At 29.1% G+C, this 21,097-nt stretch overlaps 1 protein-coding gene across 1 annotated transcript in view; it reads left to right on the forward strand.

Annotated features, from left to right (window-relative positions):
- Nucleotides 1-21,097, forward strand: part of LOC107450170 (protein qui-1-like) — a 140,900-nt gene that overhangs the window by 113,276 nt on the left and 6,527 nt on the right. Inside the window, exons 16-24 of the mRNA XM_071178889.1 lie at nt 779-902; nt 992-1,179; nt 2,867-3,210; nt 5,495-5,672; nt 9,259-9,449; nt 10,917-11,110; nt 12,612-12,780; nt 13,474-13,672; nt 18,799-19,035. Of these exons, the coding sequence (XP_071034990.1) occupies nt 779-902; nt 992-1,179; nt 2,867-3,210; nt 5,495-5,672; nt 9,259-9,449; nt 10,917-11,110; nt 12,612-12,780; nt 13,474-13,672; nt 18,799-19,035 (1,824 nt within the window). The remainder of the gene's footprint in view (nt 1-778; nt 903-991; nt 1,180-2,866; nt 3,211-5,494; nt 5,673-9,258; nt 9,450-10,916; nt 11,111-12,611; nt 12,781-13,473; nt 13,673-18,798; nt 19,036-21,097) is intronic.

The following is a 21,097-nucleotide window of genomic DNA, read 5'->3' on the forward strand; positions in this document are numbered from 1 at the left end:
TTACGTCACGGTATTTCACGGTAGAATACATTTTACGGATGCTGCACCCTAAATTGCAGATACCCAATTCCGTAACTTGATCCGGAATTTCTTACAGCGCAGTATTCTCAACACTGATGACTTTCTAAGACAGCAATTTCGATACTTCAATCAAAAAGTGTTTCACATTATAAGAAATTCCGGATCAGATCACGGTTAGAAGTACCGGTACTGAGGGGGACGGAATTTATAACTTAAGATCCATTTTTACCTGAACATGTTACGGAATTAACAATCTGATAAACCTTGATTTTTACAGTAATAATCAAAGTAAAATCCGTGAATCACTCTAATTTAATAAAAATTACGGGATGTAACTTGCTAAAAATGAATTTTACCGTAAATTAGATTTTACGGATGTTGCACACAAAATGTTGGTACTTAATACCGTAATTTGATTCTGAAATATGGTATATTATTATTTATTTTATATTAATTAGTACATATGTTATGTGGTAATCAATACAATTAATCAGTTATCTCTAACAATAACCAATGTTTATTAATAATAACCAAAAGCGCAGATAAAAGTGATAAATTCATGAGAATTTATCTCGTTGATCGGTAATGATTAACGATTTGCAATTTAGTTTGGTAAATCTAATAAAAAGTTTTAAAATTGCTCAGTATTCTCAACACCGGTGATTTCTCGAAGAGTACATTTTTCATGATTCATTCATAAAGTGCTTTCCGAATTTTTTTTCTTCTGATAACTTATTTGTTAGTTTTCTCTTTTTAGAACACAAGGAAAGAATCACATGCTTATATTTAACACTATCTGGAAGATTTCTCATTAGTGGATCCAAAGACTCAGAAATTATTGTTTGGGATGTGGAAAAAGGCTCTTTTATTCATAAACTAAAGTAAGTGATCAACAAGTTATTTAAAACAGTAAGAAAACTGTTGCGTTGTCATAAAAATGGGTCCATTAATTTTTCTATTTTTTTTCCAGCCATCACAGTTCTGGTGTTCAGTGTTTGACAACCACCCACTCTGAAGAGCTTATAATAAGTGGATCTGATTCAGGAGTAGTTATAATCAGTCGACTAGATAGCAGTCAAGTAGTCCATAAGTTAGAAAATCACAGAGGTGTAATTAGTACCGTAGCTGTAAATTCTGGGGATGACATTTTCGCATCAGGTGAAAAAAATAATTTCTTTTAAAAATAATAATATTAAAAAGAAATTAAAATCATTAATATTAAAATATAGTAATTAAAAACACATAATTTAGTTTAATATGTAAACGTGTACTAAATAAATAAACGTATAATTTCATTAAAAACTATATACAGTGCACTCCCGATTATCCGGGTTAATCACCGGGACAGGTCGCACGGATAATCGAAAAGCACGGATAATCCGAAAAATTCCTTTTTTATTAAAGAAATAATTAATAACAGTACAAAAAGTATTAAAATTACTGACATTTGCATGCTGTATAGCAAACTAGGAATTTTCCTTTCAACGTTTGCTGTTTAAAAAAATGTGTAATGTGCCATATATGGACACATATTTTTACGAACCCTAGTAATGTCACCGTAATCAAATCCTCCCATATAATCTAATAAAGTTTCCACAGATCGTAGTGCAACAGAAATCATATTTCCCCCCTCATTTACTACATCTTCTGCATCAGTTACTATCATCATTATTTGATTTAATAACATAACGATGTCTTCATCCGTCAAATACTGGAAGCCAGGCTCACACTTTGAAACCAATCTTCTAAATTTTCTTCATCAAGAATTTCGAATTTCTTTTGCTTGTTCGAGAATACTGTTATCATATTCTTCTTGAATATCTGAAGAAGATTGTTCAACAAGAGGTATGATCTTTCTCCACGATCGTGATAACGTAGAAGATTTTACCTTTGACCATGCTGCTGATATTTCATTTACTGCAATCCAATAACGAATATTGCTTCCAAAAATTTGGTAGTGTTATGACTTCATGAATCAAATTTTTTTAATCTTGAAATTTTTCGCTTTAAATTTTTTGTGATACTCCGGAATGAGCACGGATAATCCGCAAACCGAATAATCCGAGCACGGATAATCGAGAGTGTACTGTAGCATCAAAAAATATTTCAAATGGTGAATCTATAAAGGTTTATCTTAGTCCGTATTTTTTTTCTATAGAGCACCAGTTCAAACACCTTATTCGTATTCTTCTCGTTTATTTTTCAAAATTAATATTTCTAGCACTTTTAGCTCTTGTTTCTTACCATTAACTAAAAACCATGTGTAACTATTTAAGTCTGTATTCTATATACCCTGTAGCAATAGTTAAACACACTTAATATCATATTTTTTATGTAGCTCTCGTGTCAGAAATAGTTCTACTTTAACTTTGCACTTTTTTTTACTTATTTAATGTAGCTAAGGAAAGCTATTTACATGTTCTGTACATTCAAGTATCCCCATATTAAGGCGCTATCTAGATTTTGTAATACTTCCGCACCCGGCTCGCACCGACAACAGGGCAGACATAAGATATCCTCAGTGATAGACGGATCATGGGTTAGAATCCCCTTGCCATCTAGCTAACAGTGGAAGATTTTCATTGTTTTCCTCTCTATGTAAAACAAATGAGGGATATTTCCATCAAAAAGTCCTCCATGAAGTAAAATGTCTCCCTATAATTGATACAAAAGTTCCCTGGTCTTCTGGATTGGATACAAGTCTATGAAGTTGAACATTGACAGTAGTGAACTCAAAATCGGGTTGACTGTTCAACGACAGTTATAAAATAAAATAAAATGAGGTAAAACTAGTTTGTGAAAATTCGATAGAATGTAGGTTTTTTATTTATTTATATATTTTCAGCTTCGACAGATCGATGCGTATGTATCTGGAGTCTGGAAGACTTTTCTCTATTGAACACAATCCACCTTACAGCTCCAATAACTCACATGGACATATCTTGGGACTCGACATTTTTGTTGCTAGCTTGCACTGACCAATCAGTGCATGTGAGATCTTTGACGACAGGTTCTGACGTGCATTGCCTGTATGGACATGCCGCAGCTGTGACATCATTATGTTTTGCGAGAGATAATTGCAGATGTGTAGTTGGCTGCAAGGATGGTAAAGTTCACCTCTTTGATATTCATTCTGCTAAGTTGCTTCAAACACTCAGTGGGCATAGTGATCCGGTGACCAGCATACAAGTAAGAAATCAATTTATTTTATGTATTGAAATTTAAAAATTAAATAATATTATTTCATTTCCCTGCTAAAGGAAGGATAGTTCATTTTGTATTTATTTTTTATCCTAATATTGACTCTACTGGATTTTTTTTATAATTAATTACTCAAGTAACAACATTTTCAGATGTCAGATTTATTAAAATTTAAAAAAAATTAAGTTTTAGTCATTGGAAGCTAAATAATTAAAAAAGAAATGTAAATAAATATTTAAATAAACAAGAGTTTTGCATAATAATGCTAATACAATCACGACATCTTCATTTTTCTGTAGGATGATATTTTTATCTAATTCAAATCAAATTAATTATCATATCTTTTAATTAAACAATTTATATTTTCATTTCAAGGTTCTCTCATTAGCGAGTAGATAGTCAAGATTTACTTAAAATATTCTACGAATTCCGTGCTCATATACTTAAAAATACAAATAAGCACGCCTGACTCTCCCTGCCTATTCTACATAATCTTCTTTTTAACTGGGAATTTAGTCAATACTTTTGACTCAATGTAAAGATTTATTCGCTGTCGTACCATATTTGTTCACAGTAAAAAGCCGCGGGAACATGACTTCGAAATTGATTACTGACTGTTTTTGTATTTAGATTACAATTCGGGATTACTTCCGCAAGAATATTCTTATATGCATTAGAAATGTAAAATAAGCTCATTTGTAACAAAGGCAGTATGATTCATTTGATTTTTTTTTCCTTATCGTGAAACATTTTGTATGGAGGTAAGACAACAATATGTTTTCATTATTCGGAAGTAACATGCATTAATTAGCTTTCTGTAGTTTGCCTACGGATTACAATGTTCTTTTTACAGTTATTATTATTCAAATAAAATACATAAATCAACCAAGATATATTTATTTGAAACACTAAGAAAAAATTATGGTCAAAGCTACAAAAGTATCATAATATCAACTATGTTTCTCGCTCTATGGAAACACCAAAAAGTTAAATTATTTCAGTGTTGATAATATAAACACTGTAGTTAATGTATTCTTTCCAAAATTGAATGTTTTAGTGAAATGTTTCTTAAGAAGTAGATCGTTATTACACAATTTCATTAACATAAAATATAAAATAACATAGCAAAGGAAGAAAAAAGGGGAAAAAAAACTTTTTTTCATGCATACGTTTAACATTTAAACATTTAGTAATCAGGAAAATAATTTTAATATTAACACTATAGAAATTTTTTGAATAATATTAACACTATAGAAGAACTATGAGACAACTAAAGATTAATGAAACAAATCTTCGTCATAGAAAGGCTGGATATATGATAAATTGCGAGTGATAAAACGCATGTTACTATTTCTTAAGTTATCAAGCAACTGCAGGACTGTTAAGTGTTCGCGAAACATATCACTTAAAAGTTGAATAAAACTCTAAATAACAAAAATAAAAATTTAAAGAAATTTGAGCTAAAATATTTTTTTAAATCTAGTTTATATCAAAAAGTAGTCCAATCTTTTTTTGGCGGTAAAATTTATTTGTATCAATCAGAAAATATTATTTGTAATTCGTATTTTGTCAAACACAATAGGAGCATCCCAGAAAGTCAGTATGATATACAGATTTCATTTGTTTATTTTACGTTAAAAGGTAGATATAAGTTACACTTATAGTGATTAAGAAACTGTTGAAACTTGTAGTTTTGGCTGAACAGAACTCTAAATAAAATTTAAAAACTTTAATTCGTCGGATAGTGGACGGATTTCAAATTGATGATTAGTTTTTTTAACGATAATATCGCGATAATATATCTATAACAAAACAGAATAGACGATAAAAAATTGTCTTGTACTGAGATACCTTGTGATATTTGAGCGCACTAGTTAGTCGGACGGAAAAATTCCATTTATATAATTAAAAATTGCTATCAATTCAACATGTAACTCTATTAACATGTAAACATTAATTGAATTTTCCTACTTGCAGGTGGTTCAATTAATTTAATTCCACCTCTTGTTTGTGGATATATCATTATGATCATTAGATATGATAAGTCAATTATCTCGAATATTTAATTCAAAATTATCAAATTTAAATTTTTAAACTTTTGAAAATATCAAAAATATAGCTACACTGATCGGAAGAAAATATTTATAATATTTGTAACAATAAATGATGCATTTTTATGCTTTTTCACCTTGAAGATAATAAAAGAATTTTAAAATATGAGTAAAGTAAGCAACTTTTTAAAAGATTCATGCAAAAATTTTTAATTTTGCAGGCTCAGGATAATGACAGATTTTTAATAACTTGTGGTGGAAATAAGATTGTCGTATGGAATTTCTTTTGTAAAAGAACAGAGATGTTTTCAACAAAATCCCGATCTAGGAAGGAAGAGAAACACCAAGAACCAGTCACATGCATTGCAGTTTCCCGTGACGGATCTTTAGCAGTCTCTGGTAAGCGCGAGATTTAATATGAATCTATCAATGTCAAATCGTTGATCAAACTTCCCCACACATTTTAAACATATGTGCGATTTTTAAATATAAACATAAAAGTTTTGAGAGTTTTAAGTAAACATTTTATGAAAAATTACCTAAATTAGTTCCCTTAAATAATTTAGAAATCATAAAATATATTGTGTTATTATCATTGCATAGTACTGAGCATACATATTTTTAATTGAAACTCTTATTTTTGAATACATTTCTTGTCTTAAGACACTATGAATGCTCTGTTTATTCATTAATGACATAAATGAAATGGTTCTCATCAAAAAGAGGGATTTTCTATTTTAATATATTGACAATAAAAACAGTCTTGTGAAGGTAAAACAACCATGTGGTAACAAAAATTGTTTTCGTGTCATGGCTAAAAAGGAGAAAGTATTTATTCCAAGTGTTTATGAACATAAAGTATGTACATTTTGAATATTTTAGTACCACAGTCCTCAATCGTGAATCTCGGGATTTAAAATAGTATTTTCGTTTGCCTTCGCTTAAATATTAATTTTTGACACTTGATGAGAGTATTTTTATACTTATTTGACAAGGATTTCAAAAGGATGGTTACGTTATTCAACAGCTAAAGACGTTTGATATATGCTGCTGTTTATTGGGTTCATGCTTTCATAAGCAGTGACCAAGAGACTCATTGCCTGCTGTGCAATCTCCAAGAAATTGTCCATTAGGGTAGCAAAGGCTTGATTGCAAAAAAGACATCATACTGGATGACCACCTATCCCTCCCAGTCCTATGAAAAAGCACTGTGACTTGGAACCTTATGTTAGCCTTTTAGAGATAGAGATTTTGAAGGGACAACAACGCCGGTACAGGTGATTTTGTGGTATTTTTGAACGCATAGATAGGCCAGTCACATTTCCTGAGCAGAATGATTTAAAACAGGCAATTCCTCTTCAATAACCATTCAGGGTCGAAAAATAGCGCTTTTGAATGACCATAACATTTATTATTTTTTTAGTCCATTAATCACTCTTTGAGTGAGAAAAAAATTTATCATGTTTAACACTCAACTGCGGTGAGTGTTACGCACGATCATGCGTATGTATTACAGCTGTTGAATGATTATTTAATTTGTATTACATCATTTTATGTTCATAACAAATTTCATTACAATATACCTCATTACAATATACTATTCAAGCGTTTTAGATATTCGAAAAAAATCCAATAATTCTCCTAGTTTTGAACAGTTTTGTACTATCTGTTACTATGAAGATCAGAATAGCTTTTTTTAATTGCTTAAATTCAATGGTATAAGCATATTGCCAAAGTTACATACGTTAGGTTGAGTCTTAACTTATGTTGACTTATTTTGTCTTAACTTATGTTAAGTCTTAAAAAGAAGAAAAATAGATAAATAAATAAAAAAAAAACTAAAAAGTTTTATATTACAAAATTTAATTTCGTAATTAAAGTTTTCTATCAACTAAAAATATATAGGAAAATCCTTTTAATGAAAATAGATACTTCAATTTTTATCCATTAAGTCAACAAGAATGAGAATTAATCTTTTAGTATTCTACAATTTACTTCTTTTTAAGGCCATCAGTAATTTAAAAAAAAGGGTCACAAAAGGCAATCAATCCATTAACAACATTTCTTTCTTTCGATCATACGTAGCAGTAAATCCAAACTTTGAACAACTTTATACGATTCAATAGGGCCAAAACTTCCATGAAAAGAAGTCATTACCGAAGAAAATGTGAAGATTCGAAATAAGACTGTAGGGTCTTCCTTCCGGTTCAAACGACACGGAAAAGGATGTTCTGGTGGTTGCACCACAAGATCAATGACAAGGGAAGCAGAAGTTGGATTGAAAAGTTACAAGCATTCTCTAGAAATTAATTGCTCTCGCTTTCGCCTTCAACACATTAATAAGATTCATCCACTAGTATGCAACGCCTTTAGTATGGAAAATAATAATTCGTATGCTTCAGAATTTTTTATAATTCAACTTTACTGAGAATGTATAAGAGGGAGATGTGATTATCGTCTTGGCGAGAAATATACTATTTTTCATTTATGATTTTCTTAGAGAGTTGTAAAGGATCTAAATTTTAGTTTGTTTTTAAAGGTGACAACGTAACGAATGATAATGAGAAATAACAAATAGTTTAAAGAAAACGCATCTTTGAGTAAAATGAAGTGCCCTTTGGAATAGGATGCACTTTATTTTTTCATTTAAAATCAAAAATTTATTAAGGTAAACGCGTTTGTAAACTTATTTTTTTAGTCTCCTTAGTTTCAAAAGTTTAATTATAGAATATATCGAAAATTATATTTTGTCTCGTTTAAATATTTAGCTACAATTGAATGGCATATTCTTTTTCGCATGAATAATAATCAGCAGCAAATAAATCTATCATGTTGACTCTTATAGCGAATATTTTATGCGTTACTGGAATATAAATTTCATTTCATTTTGAACTAATTAATTTTCGTCAATAAGCAACTTGTATCCACTGTAGCTGATGAAGATAATAAGATTTGATCTGTAAAGATAGTTATGTTGTATATTTCTGAAATTTTGTTAGTGTTACGAATACACAAAGAAAATCTATTCCTCGGTGAATAATAATGACACGCAAATTTGCTCTAATCTGAACAAGATGTTAGGTTCAACCGTTTGTCTATTTAAGTTGAACAGTAAAGTAAAAAAGTCCCGTCACAGCTTATTAAGAGCCAAGAGGCTATTGAAGTTAAGACTTTACAATCTCATGAACAACGGCATGATTGTGACATTGTGGTTAGAATTGGCTTCATTTACCCAGACAAGTTAATCTAAACTTGGCTGAGCTTTAAACCGCCGCTACTTCTTAAGATGATTCATGGTTTAACGTACACATTACTATTGTATAACACTCCAGTACCTTCAAAATTATACAGATTAGAAATAAAACTCCATATGTTTCAAGCGCTCAAAAATAGGCACCAATTTTCAAGACTTGTCTGACGTGAAGGCGAAAAAACAAAAGTAATTTGAAATATCAAACGTAAAGTTGCCATGAAGTTGATTTGAAATAGATAAAAAAAACATGTAGACGTTCATCCAGAGGTGGTTACGAGTTATACCACTTAATTTGATCTCTTTCCGTTTTTTTTTTCTTAGTTACTTGCTGCGAACTGTCTGGAAGTTGCCAAGTCGTGGCGATTATTCTGCCAATCACGATACGGAAATCCCCTTTTTTATTTCTGACTGTCACCAAAAGAAGCTGCTATTATTAATTTTGACGGTCTGGTTAATATTAATAATAACAACCGTATTTATCACTTCAACCGTAACACATATACAAAGAGGCACACCTATGTCCCAATATTATATGGACCGTTAAATAATATTGACCAAACTTCATTGGTTATTAATAATAACCGGTAAAAGTGAATAATTATCGATGTTTCTCTCTTTGACAAAAAAAAAACGATTAATATTTATATTGACCGGTTAGTATTAATAATAACCGTATTTATTACTTTAACCGTAGCAGATATACTTCATTAAATCTTTTTTTTTCACTTTCAGGTTCAAAAGACCGTATTGTTAAAGTGTGGCAGTTAAACTCAGGAGATCTGCATGCTAGTTTGAAAGGTCATACCGGAACTATAACATGTGTTGCATTCTCACCAAATGGTCTATTTGCAGTTTCAGGCTCAGAAGACGCCACTCTTAAAGTGTGGGGACTTACCTTAAGTCTCATTGTTTCTACTTTTCAGGTACTACTCTTTAAAAGTTATTTAATAAATTTACAAGCAAAGTTTTAAATTCGTCACCTAGTAGGGCCGTATCTAATCTAATAGGGCAGATTAAGCTCGAATTTAATAGAGCCTAAGAGAAATTTGGCCCATCAGAGATTTGATTTAATGCTTCAATTTTCTACTAATAGGTAATACTAATTAGCAGACATTTCAATTAATAAGCATATAATTTGTTAAATTAAAGCATAGCTAAGCTTTTGTATATGAAATATGATACAAAAAAATAATTATATTAATTTCCTTTTTTATTGAAATTATTTCTTTTAGCATTTGACATTTTAGATTAGGATAAGTACTACGTTGTTTTCTTACATAGTTGAAAGGTTATTTGATTATTAACAAATTTCCAAATTAAAGTGCTAAATAATTTTTGTTTTATTCTTGGATTTCCTACCATATTATGAATTATGCCGGGAAACAAATTTTTTTTATCTGTTGTATGAGATTTTGATGATATTGTAAACGTTACAGAGAAAAGAAAATTCAAGAAAATGCCCAGAAAGTAGACATAAGACATTAATTACACTATAAAAAAATTATGACGAAATAACTCAGAAACAAATAATCGAATTAGAAAACCCACGCATTCCAAAAATAATCAGCGTACAATCATTTTTGATTAAAAGCAATTGGGCCAAACATGATGCGGAGAGAGAAATGTGTGAGGGGGATTTTTCCTTGGCTGCTAGCAGGATTCCAACCAAGAAGCTCCGGGTTGGTACTAAGATACTCTAACCATCACAGTTAAGCACCATCTAACCATCACATTCCCGGATGAGTTAAGAATTTCAATATAATGGCCATGGCAATGACAAATCTTGGTAAACGTTCCCATTCATTTAAAAGTTTTTAAGATATAGCAAAATAAGCAATAAAATTAAAATTATTGATATCTTGATTGAGCTATTAGGACCATATTTTACAAATTACAACCCTTTGCACCATTGACATTGAAAATTAGTATGTCATGATTAAATAGCATGAAAATTTATGAAACTTTGGGTTTCCTACAATTTTAACGATATTGGCCTTGTCTGCATAAATCTTATAAGCACTTGCAAATTTATAATAACTTATAATTCAAAACTTGACCAACTTTTAGACGGGATCAACTGAGTAGCAATTTTAATACATATAATTAGCTTATTATAAGTCTCATTTGGCTATTTTGTTGATTCAAATTAAAAGAATCGGAGTAAAAATAATTGAAATTTTTCGCTGTTTATTCTTTCAACAAAAGGAAAAAAAGTGCAGATGAGAGTCTCTAAAAGTGAAATTTGAGTAAGATAAATTTTATTTTGTGTATTTTTTTAGAGAAAGTAAATCAAAAACTTTTCAAAGTACTTTCAATAAAAGTATTCTTCACTTCTAAATTTTGGGGATCGGTTTTTCTGTGGTATAAAATAACAAAATTTTATTTTTTAGGAGCACCAGAGCAAAATAATTGCAGTTGCAGTAACATCTGATAGTCGTAGGATACTTTCTGTCGATTCTCAGAATCACCATCGTCTTTGGCAAGCTGATAATGGCACTCAACTAATCCTTTGTTCGAAATCATCACAGAATATTTCTGTTCACGCCAATATTGTCTTTGCAATGTCTACCAAAAATGATAACTGGTGAGTTTAATCTGAAACTAGAAATAATTATAGAATAACAACTATTCTCTCGAACTTCGCTTTCTAAACAGCATTGATGGCTCTCATAAAAGACGCAACATCGAAAGAATGCTTAGAAGAAGCGTCGTTAAACATTTTGTTTTTAACAAGCATAATTATTGTTTTGTTTCTTGAAGTTTTTCCCTTGCTTGCCATTTATTTAAATTTAAATGTTTCATCTTATTAACTTATTATCGACTTAAAATTTTATTTTTTTTAAAAATAAGAATTAGTTTTAAAGATTTTAATTATTGATTTAAATGTGAAACGTGCATGTTTTGCAAGACAAACTGTATAAGATTACCTAGTAATCTTCTGGGATTGGAGAGCAAGAGCAAGGAGGGGATAAGGCTCACTAGTCAATTGAATTTTTTTTTTTTTAAATTCTTGAGGAATTAAAAATACTCAGTTTCAAAAATAAAACCTTTGAACATTCCAAGTGTATCTTTAAGGGGGAAGGAAGTTTTCAAACTATACCGTTTGGAACAAATACAAGCTTAAAATAATTAATCGAAAACCCGTTTATATGTCAGGAGGGCTGGTATACAGTTTTCTTTACTCATGAGCCTCGTTTCTGCTTCGTCCTCAAATAAATAAGTTTTTCAAGATTTAAAATCCTACCGTATACCTAATAGGCTTCAATACTGATTAGTTCTATGAAATACCTTGCATATCTATTAATCCGTGCAGTGCATTAATATTCTTAATCAATAAATGAACGAAATTGCTGAATTCTTCCCATACAATCTATCAAGCATACCATCTTAAAATTATTTCTGATTCTACACAGATAAAACAAAAAATAAAAAATGCCGGAGACAATGTAGGAGAGTAACTGCTTTCTAAGGGGTGGCCCAAAATTTACGCAAAACTTAAATAGAAATTTAATTACTCGGTGCTGCAAACATAAAAAGAAAGTTAAGCAGCTGAAAGTTTATGGTTCGTAAAAATGCTGCTCTACAATTCAGAACAACTCGTTTCCATTGTTGAAATCTCGTGAAACAGGGAAATTCCTAGTCGTGCACACTCATGTTTTGGGGATCAGACTCCCCCGCTCTTGATCATGTGATTTAACACCATTGGATCTCATTCTATAGAGTAAATTGAAGTTAAAGTTGTATGTCAACAAGTCCACATTTATCAGTTAATTGGAAGAGGAGATTCAATGCTGCATCAACGAAATTTTGCAAAGTGGAAATGAAAATTTTTAACAATTGAGTGCGTATGTGCCAGAAAAACCATCATTTACTTAATGTTCTATTTCATACCTAACCCAATACTATGTACTTAATGTTTCAATAAATATGTATATATAATTGAAAAAATATCTATATTTTCTATTTAAAGCCTTGCACAAATTTTGGTATATTGTCTAAAAATAAATATGAATTTCAAATGTAAGAATAAAGAAGGAAGTTAAGTTAACAAATTGATTTTAATTTGGATTGAAATTTTTTTACAGTGTGAGGTACTGGTCTGTACTAGACATGGAGTCTGAGAGAATGATCACAGTGGGCAATACTGAAGTCATCAACTTTTTTTCTGTCAGCTATGATTGCCAAAGCATCGTCACTGGTTCACATGACAAGTCCCTGAAAGTGTTTGAAGTAGGAACTGGGAAACTGACGCAGGTGAGTCAGAACTTTTTGAATCAAATACAAATCAAATTTTAAAAAACTCGTATAGCTAAAATTCGATTTCTAAGGAACTACTTCACTGCGATTACTCAAATTTTTTAATTTACCGTGTAAAATTACATTATTTAAAATTACGTAAAAAACTGCATGCACTACAATTAATATTTTTCGACTAATATTAAATAAAATAATAAAAAAATAATAAATGCATACTGAAAGTTATATGCTGCATGAAATTATATTTCGATAAACAAATTTTATAATTGTCTACAAAAATTGTTCAGTTCTCTGAAAAATTCTCGAGATATTGCGAAAAACACAAAACGTAAAATTAACATTAAGGGGTTCAAACTTTGAACTACTCTTCTGACTAATTCTATTTCTGCAAGCTCAGCTTCAGTTACCTGATATTGAGATTAACATAAAACACCGTATTACATTTAATTTTCCATATTTATTGGGTTTTTTTTTAAATTTAACAAAAACATAATTTAATTTTCATCTCAACTTGAAGTGTATGTGTAGACAAAGCTTTAACAACAATTAGTTAATCTCTGAAATAAATATTCTTGAATTGGCAAAGCTTTTATACTGAAAAATTGTTTAAGCAACCTCAAATGATGGCAATTTGCTACGCATTTTCTGCCTTCCGAATGGATAACAAAAGCAGCTTAATTTCGTTTGCAGGTGTTGGTAGGTCACCAGGATGCCGTTACCTGTGCTACATTTGCGCCCCTCAATCCTTCACTTGTTGTGTCTGGTTCTGTTGATTGCAACCTAATCGTATGGGATGTAACACTTGGAGAAGTAAACTTTACCCTACGTGGGCACACAGAGACGGTTACTGGTGTAAAACTTACGTTGGATGGCTCATTGGCAATATCAGGTATGTTTACTTTTGTTAAATATTTCGAAAATTTTGCGTTAAAAGTTAACATTGAAATTTAGAAAAGACATTATTTATCCCTTCAAGACTAGTTTTTTTTATCAGAAATAAGACAAAATTATAACTTTAATAGATAAAATAAGTATTAAAAAAACAATATTCCACTAAAATTAAATAAAAATTTAACTATTTCGACAATTAGAGGGCAAAGACATGCGTCCCACTAGGCGCCGGGGTTAAGGAGAAAAACAATATTAGAATTGACTAGAACGTTATTAGAACTGATTAGAACTAATTAGGACACTATTAGAATTGATTAGAACATAGTCAGAATTGATCAGTGCCCTATTAGATATTATTTTAGACCACTATTAGAGCAAAAATAATTCATCCACAGTTCATTTTTGTAAAAAGAGGACAATTTTCTCAAACATATGGGAAATACCCTCACTGTACCGGCCACTCATCGTTGTATCCAAACAGAGATATAAAATATCGACTAAGCATACCTCAAGTTTTGACGAAAATCTTCAATGTGCCAAATTTTCTAATTAAATGTAAAGAAAAAAAATTAGGAAGGCAGGTTAGCTAAACAACGAAACCTGTACAGGTTGAAAATAGATTAAAACAGCCTCTCACAATTAAAATTATTTCTTTTTTGTATAACTGATATACGTGTTACTGGATTGTGATTTGTCAGACTCCTTCACTTTATTAATTTGTGACCCCGGATATGCAAATTCCATTGTTTTTATTTTCAACAAGAACTGTGAAAGTACATATTAAAGGCGGTAATAAAGAGATATACTGCATATTTAAATCCTATTAAATCCTAGGCTCATCCACGTCGAGCAAAGATTAAGAAGATATTTAACCGTGATAGAGTTAATCATTATCAACTTTATTTACACCATAAGTCTTTAATTGGATTCAGGTTCCACTATCAAATGGCTGAAGATAACCTTTGAAATGCATGGAGATTCTCTAATTATGTTTGGGCAAATCCAATTAATGTAAATGGAAGGTAGTAGAAGATAACTACCTGATAATATTATTAATAGACCATCGCGAGTGGCCACCGTAACTAAGCTTGAACCTACGATAAGTTGATTTATTTAAGCAGAGCAAATTAGATCTAAAACTTTATCTAAATAAATTCTGCTTTCAAATCCGTTATCAAATATATATAAATTGAGGGAAACATTTAAAGAGCTTTCTTATATGTATATCAATGCAAGCTTTCATTCAAATAATATAAATTTATTTAATTTTTCTCATCAAAAGTTTCCTTTTAAGAATATTATTCTAAGATATTTAAGGGGAGACGATAGTGCAGATACCAATAAAGCTAAAACTGACCTTTTTCAATGTACCTTTTCACCTTTGTGCCTTTCGATGTACCATTTAAACAAGATATTACTTCATTTTTTTCATTTTCACAGAATATTTACCTATACATATCTACACTGTAAATGTTAATACATATGTCTGGAAGAAATTTTCTTTTAAGATTATGAATTGAGAATTTTAAATTTTTTAAAAAGTTTCATCAAAGATTTTTCATAACTAAAAACGTATTTTTGTTAATGTTGAAACATTATCAAGCATAGAACTGGTGTAATCTCTAATATCCACATAAAATTTCAGAGCTATATCATAAGTAGTTTCTTAAAAAAGGTACATCGAAAAATGTCAGTTTTAGCATTATTGATATATGCCCTACCGACTTTCCTTAAAAATAATAATTGTATCTTATTATTATGTATCTTGGAACTATTTGAAAGTACTACTTAGTTCAAATTCGCAAAAGTTTTGGCGCATATTTTTACCTTCAAAGTACTAAGTATTATATTAAGTCAAATTGATTTTTTTTAATTTAAATGTTTTTTATTTATTTGTAAATTTTCTATCCTTATTCAAAATGTTAACGTGATTTTTCAAAGGTACCCGATTAATATTAAGTTTGCATTTGTAATATTACATATATTGTTTTTTTCGAAATTTTTTGAATCTGATTTTAGAAATTTTATCATTTTGAGTGAAGCCAATTTAATATTTTATGAGTTAGTTTTTTCGTAAGAATTTAAAATTATTTTGATCCTTTTTGTAAAATAATCGGCAAAAAAATATTGAAAAAAATTTTATCTAACAAAAATATAAAAGCCAAGGAATAGATTCATATTGTGAAATTTTTTAACGCTGTAAATAAAAATCCTTATTCATGATCATATAAATAAATTAAAAAAAAAGACACAGTTTTTAAATTATCTTTTAAGGTAGAGAAATGTATTTCTGGCAGTTACTAAAAGAGAAAAAGGCAAATTTGTTAGTCGATTCTGATTTTAAACTTTAGAAAAAACTGAATAAACAGAAATTCGATATAGAATTTGACAAATATATCTATCAAAACATTCATAAAAATTGTCATTTTGTAAATTGACTTTTTTGAATCTTACTTAACAGTGAAAAAAATAATAATTATAGTATTTAATTAATTGCATAAAGAGTTTACTTCTTTTTATTAGAAATTATTGTATTAGAAAAATAGGACTATATTACGATATTAATTCAAAAGCAAATACTACGCATTATTCAATTGAAAGTAAATAAAATCACAAACTTAATAGTAGTTGATAATAGTAAATTAATTAAATTTGTACTTATTTTTAAATAACTGGAATAGTTAATTCATATTACGAATTACGAAAGGCAGCTTTTTTACACATTTAAGCACTTTATACAAAATGTAATTTTTAATCCTTATCATATTGTTTTTCTTGGAAATGGCCTAATTAAGTACCTTACTTTCCAATTCGAATTGAAATAGTTAAATAAATAAAAAACCATTTATACTTAATTTCTATATGCATAGATTAAAAATCTTAATTAGCTTTCAAATTTGAATAACTGGCAAATTAGTAACTAAAAAGTTAAAAAGCTATTTAGATACTAACAACTTTTCAAATTTAAATTTCTTGCAAAATTAGATACTTAAAATCTGAGAAATAATGGAACTCTTAAAAATATAGTGTGCATAACTGAAATAAGTCATGCATGTCATATTTTTAAAAGTTATGATTGATATTTATACGTATATGAGCAGTAACATTTAAATAAAATGTGTTATTTTATTCAGAAGAAATTTGCTTTAGAATGAAGTTACTTTTTTTTATTTCATAAGCTGGTTTTTCTAATATGCATTTGTATTGAAAAATCCTTAAAATATTTACTGAGTAAATGCTTAAAATTACTGAGTAATTTATCAAGTTTGTTAGCCTTAAAATAAGCATTTTCTTTAAAGAAATTATTTAATATTGAACGCAACCAGAACGTTATATAAGATTAAAAATTTTAAATTCAGTCTAAAACAGCTCCAAGACTACAACTAAACTAAATAATACTATTCTTTAAAACTATATAATATGTAGAAATAGGGAACCCAAACATTAAAAAAATGAAAGGAAAATGCTCTAGGCAATATCAAGCTATCAATTGTAAGCGATGTAATGCAAATAAAGTGTATTATTTTATTCAGAATTTTGCTCTATAATGCAGTTACCTTTTCATTTTATTGGTAGATCTTTTCTAATATGAATATATATTGAAGACTGCTGAAGCTGGTTATAACATAAATTATTTTCTGCATAAATTTTCAGATTGATTAACTTTAAAATTATCATTTTCTTTTTTAAAAGTTATATAGTAAAGGTAACTAGTATACCATGTAAACTTAAAGATATTAAGTTCAGTCTAAAGTAACTTTAAGTAACTAACTGGCAGGTTTGAAGAATACTACTAAACTAAATGCTACTATTCTTTCTAAAATATACAAGACATTAGAAATGGAGAACCCAAACTTAAAAAGAAGAAAAGTAAATGTCCTACTCATCTTAAAAAAAGTAGATCACAAGCACTACTTTATTTGGCATTATAACGATATCTGCCTCCTTTTTTTAACCCATATTTTCTTATCAATGGCTCACAAGCTTCGTGGGAGAGCTATGCCCTTTTCCAGAAGTTTCTCACATGTTTCACTGATTTTTGAGACTGTTGTTAAGTTAGTGAAAGTGTTAACCTTCTGTTTCTATTCCATCTAAAAGGCGCCGAGGTGCCATGGACTAGTTTTATCATTTATTTAGAGGAGGGGGAGTTTGCCGCGAGCTAAAATCTCTTTTTTTTTCTTGACCTTTAATTCTTAAATTTCTTTTAAAAAATATTAAAAAAACGAAGACTTAAATACCCAGCCTAAATTAGCTCAAAGCGTATTTTATATTCCGTCTTAAAAAATTTATTATAAAACTTTAAACTGAAAGGAATTACTTAAAATTTAAAACAATATAAAATTTATCTTAAATTAATTTTTTTTAAAAATGCAACCTACATAACATAAATTACATTATTAATTCACTTTTTCACTTCTCACAATTAATAACTATTTAAAAATTATAAAGTAACTTATTTGCGGGAAATATATTTAGGTATTTTATTTAATGTTGTTATTACCTATTATTATTGCATATTATGTTTTCAGGTGGGGGAGGTGTTATAATTGTACCAATTATTTGTTTGGTGGAAGTACTATTATTGTACGATTCATTTGCTTGGTGAAGGCTCTATTATTGAACCATTTATGCGTTTGGAGGAGTTACTATAATTGTATCACTTATTTTATTAAATTATTTATTTATTTTGGAGGAGGTGCTATTATTGTACCATTTATTTGTTTGAAGAAGGTACAATTAGGTAATTTTCGAACTATAAACTCGATTCTCAATAATATATGCATCTGCCATTTCAAAACAAATTAAATGCATTTTTTCTATGAGAAAATTCTTCTTTTTTTAAATTTTTAAGATTCAAGTCTCAATTTAATTTACATGCTTTCATGCATCACTTTTAGCTCAATTTCATTTCAGAATAAACGTTTTACTCGACCTAAAATCATCTATATATTTTCTAAATTTTCAATTACTAAAACTTTAATATTTTAATAAATTATCCAGCAATCGATTTTTTCGAAATAAATTTGAAGACATTTTTCACAAATATACGAAATACATAAATTCCCAGACGAGAAATAATTCCATGTTTATAAAGCACTTCATTTCTGACTCCATCTCTTCCAGCATCAGACGACAACACTTTAGGAATTTGGAACACAAGTACAGGACTCAGAGTTGGTTTATTGGGTATTCATCAGAGTATTGTTAATGTAGCTGCATCACTCAACCTTTCCCAAGTGGTACTTCAAGTAGCCAATCAGCATGTTGTTCCTCTTCTCAAACTCCACAACAACCCTTCGAAAGGAATGATTTTGGATCTCCCCCCTGGAACACCCGTCACTGAAGAGGCTAAAACACCAGGTGACAATCTAATTAGCATATGTGAGGAATAAGTTTGGAATATAATAGAAGAATTTGTGTCATTTCCTTTCACATTTTAATGGTTATCCCGTCATTGAAAATGTGTGTGCTTAATTATTTTGATAAGAAATATTTCTGAAACTTTGTTACAATTAAATTTTGAAAACTCAGGCACATCAAAAAAGAAGACTTTCAGTAGTTTTACTCTAGTTTTGATTGACGCCATCCATGAATTTGCGTAATTCATGAAATGCGGAAAAATATATTTACTGAACAAATTGTAATTTTTTTATTACCTCGGTAAATATTTATACGTTATAATTAGTTAGGAACGTTGCTTTCATTAAGCCACTTGTTTTAAACATTAGTATCTAGATTTTGGTGTCTAATCAGGAAATTTAATAATTTTATACACCTTAATGTAAATAGTATCTTCTAGTCAAAGCAAACTCCTGTTAAGAGTTTTTAAAAAATTAATCTGCAGTGCTATCTTCAAAAATTTATATTTGTCTGCTGCGACTTCAATAAAGTCAGGAAGATATTATTATAGTAAGCATTATGATTAATATAACCTATATTTAGCACAATATATAAATATTAAACATAATCATGTATAAAGAACAAGGCACGGAGAATTTGTGTTGCTTCTGTTTAAATTTAATTTACTTTTTTATAATTGAAACGGTCAGTGTGAAAAAGAGGGGTTTGTAACGTTTTCACAAAAATAAGGTTTTTTGTTGTTTTTGGAATATATACCCCCGGTTATCAAATATTATCAAATACCGAGTAATTTTCTAGACTGCCTATAGAAGATAATTCAACAATTTGGAAGCAATTTAAACAATCTTTGAACAGTGTTCTCGAAAGCGCAAATTTGTAACATATCCCTTTTTAACATTAACCGCTTTAATTAAAATTTAGTTTTTTGAAAAATAATTAGAAAAAAATATATGCTTATACTAAGCCCAATCAAGAAGTCAGGAAGAAAGGTCAAACTTTCTGCTAATGATATTAAAGTAAAATTATTTTATTTTTAAAGAAAAAATTAGTCGAATTGTAATTTCTGGTGCCTTGATTGGTGTATATTTAAAGTTTCTTCAAATTAAATTCATTATCAAACCATCATCACAGGTAATTTACAGACAAATAAAATAATAACCAGAAAAATGAGCCTTAAGTATCTTTTTTCAATACTGATTTTTTTTCTTTTTTTAAAAAAAAACTATTTTTAATTTTTAATAAGGAATACATAAAAATATTTTATTTTTATCTTCTTCTTAATTTTTACTTGATCTCAGTTTTTTCTGTAAGCAAACTTTTATCCGTTTGATGTTTTTTTTTTCTTTTTTAAAAAAAATCTAAAATGGAAAATAATCAGCAAATGCATAACCTGCAGCGACTGCTGTCATGGAGCTTACTTAAGCATAGTTATTATGATTATAAGATGACAAGTTAGTATTGGAAAAACGAAAAGCTCCAGTAAAGTTGGCTCAGTGAGTCAAAAATATCTTTTTCCTCGAATAAGGATTTTGAATGGATAATTTATGATTAATCTAGTTTTTTTTTAATAAAATGTATTTTTAATATAAGTCAGTGAAATGTTTAAAAATATGAATGCTTGTGAATCTGGAGTAAGAGGATAATTACAATAATTTTTTCAAGCAATTACTAATATTTCGAGACATTTGTTGTGTATTCATCGATCTAGAAGGAAAAAATTAGATTATTATGTAATTAAGCAATTACTTCTGATATTCATTAAATCAGCGACAAAAGAATTTTTTTTGGACAACTTGCAAAATATTATTCCGGATATAATGTTTGTTTGGTTTGGCCACTAGCACAAAAGCTGACTTGCAGAATGCAACAAGATATCTAATGTGTTCGATACTGCTTTTGTAAGAAAGAAAACAATCATCGTTAGTAAGACTAAATAACGCTAATTAAACGCAATTTCAGCAATTAAAAACTAAAAAACACAATTTAAGTTTCACTAATATCTATATACACTGGTGTGCAAAACTTAAGCAACAAGTGGTTTTTCGGCCACAGCTTGTAAGCG

Source organism: Parasteatoda tepidariorum, chromosome 3, assembly GCF_043381705.1.
Source record: "Parasteatoda tepidariorum isolate YZ-2023 chromosome 3, CAS_Ptep_4.0, whole genome shotgun sequence".
Taxonomy (NCBI): domain Eukaryota; kingdom Metazoa; phylum Arthropoda; class Arachnida; order Araneae; family Theridiidae; genus Parasteatoda; species Parasteatoda tepidariorum.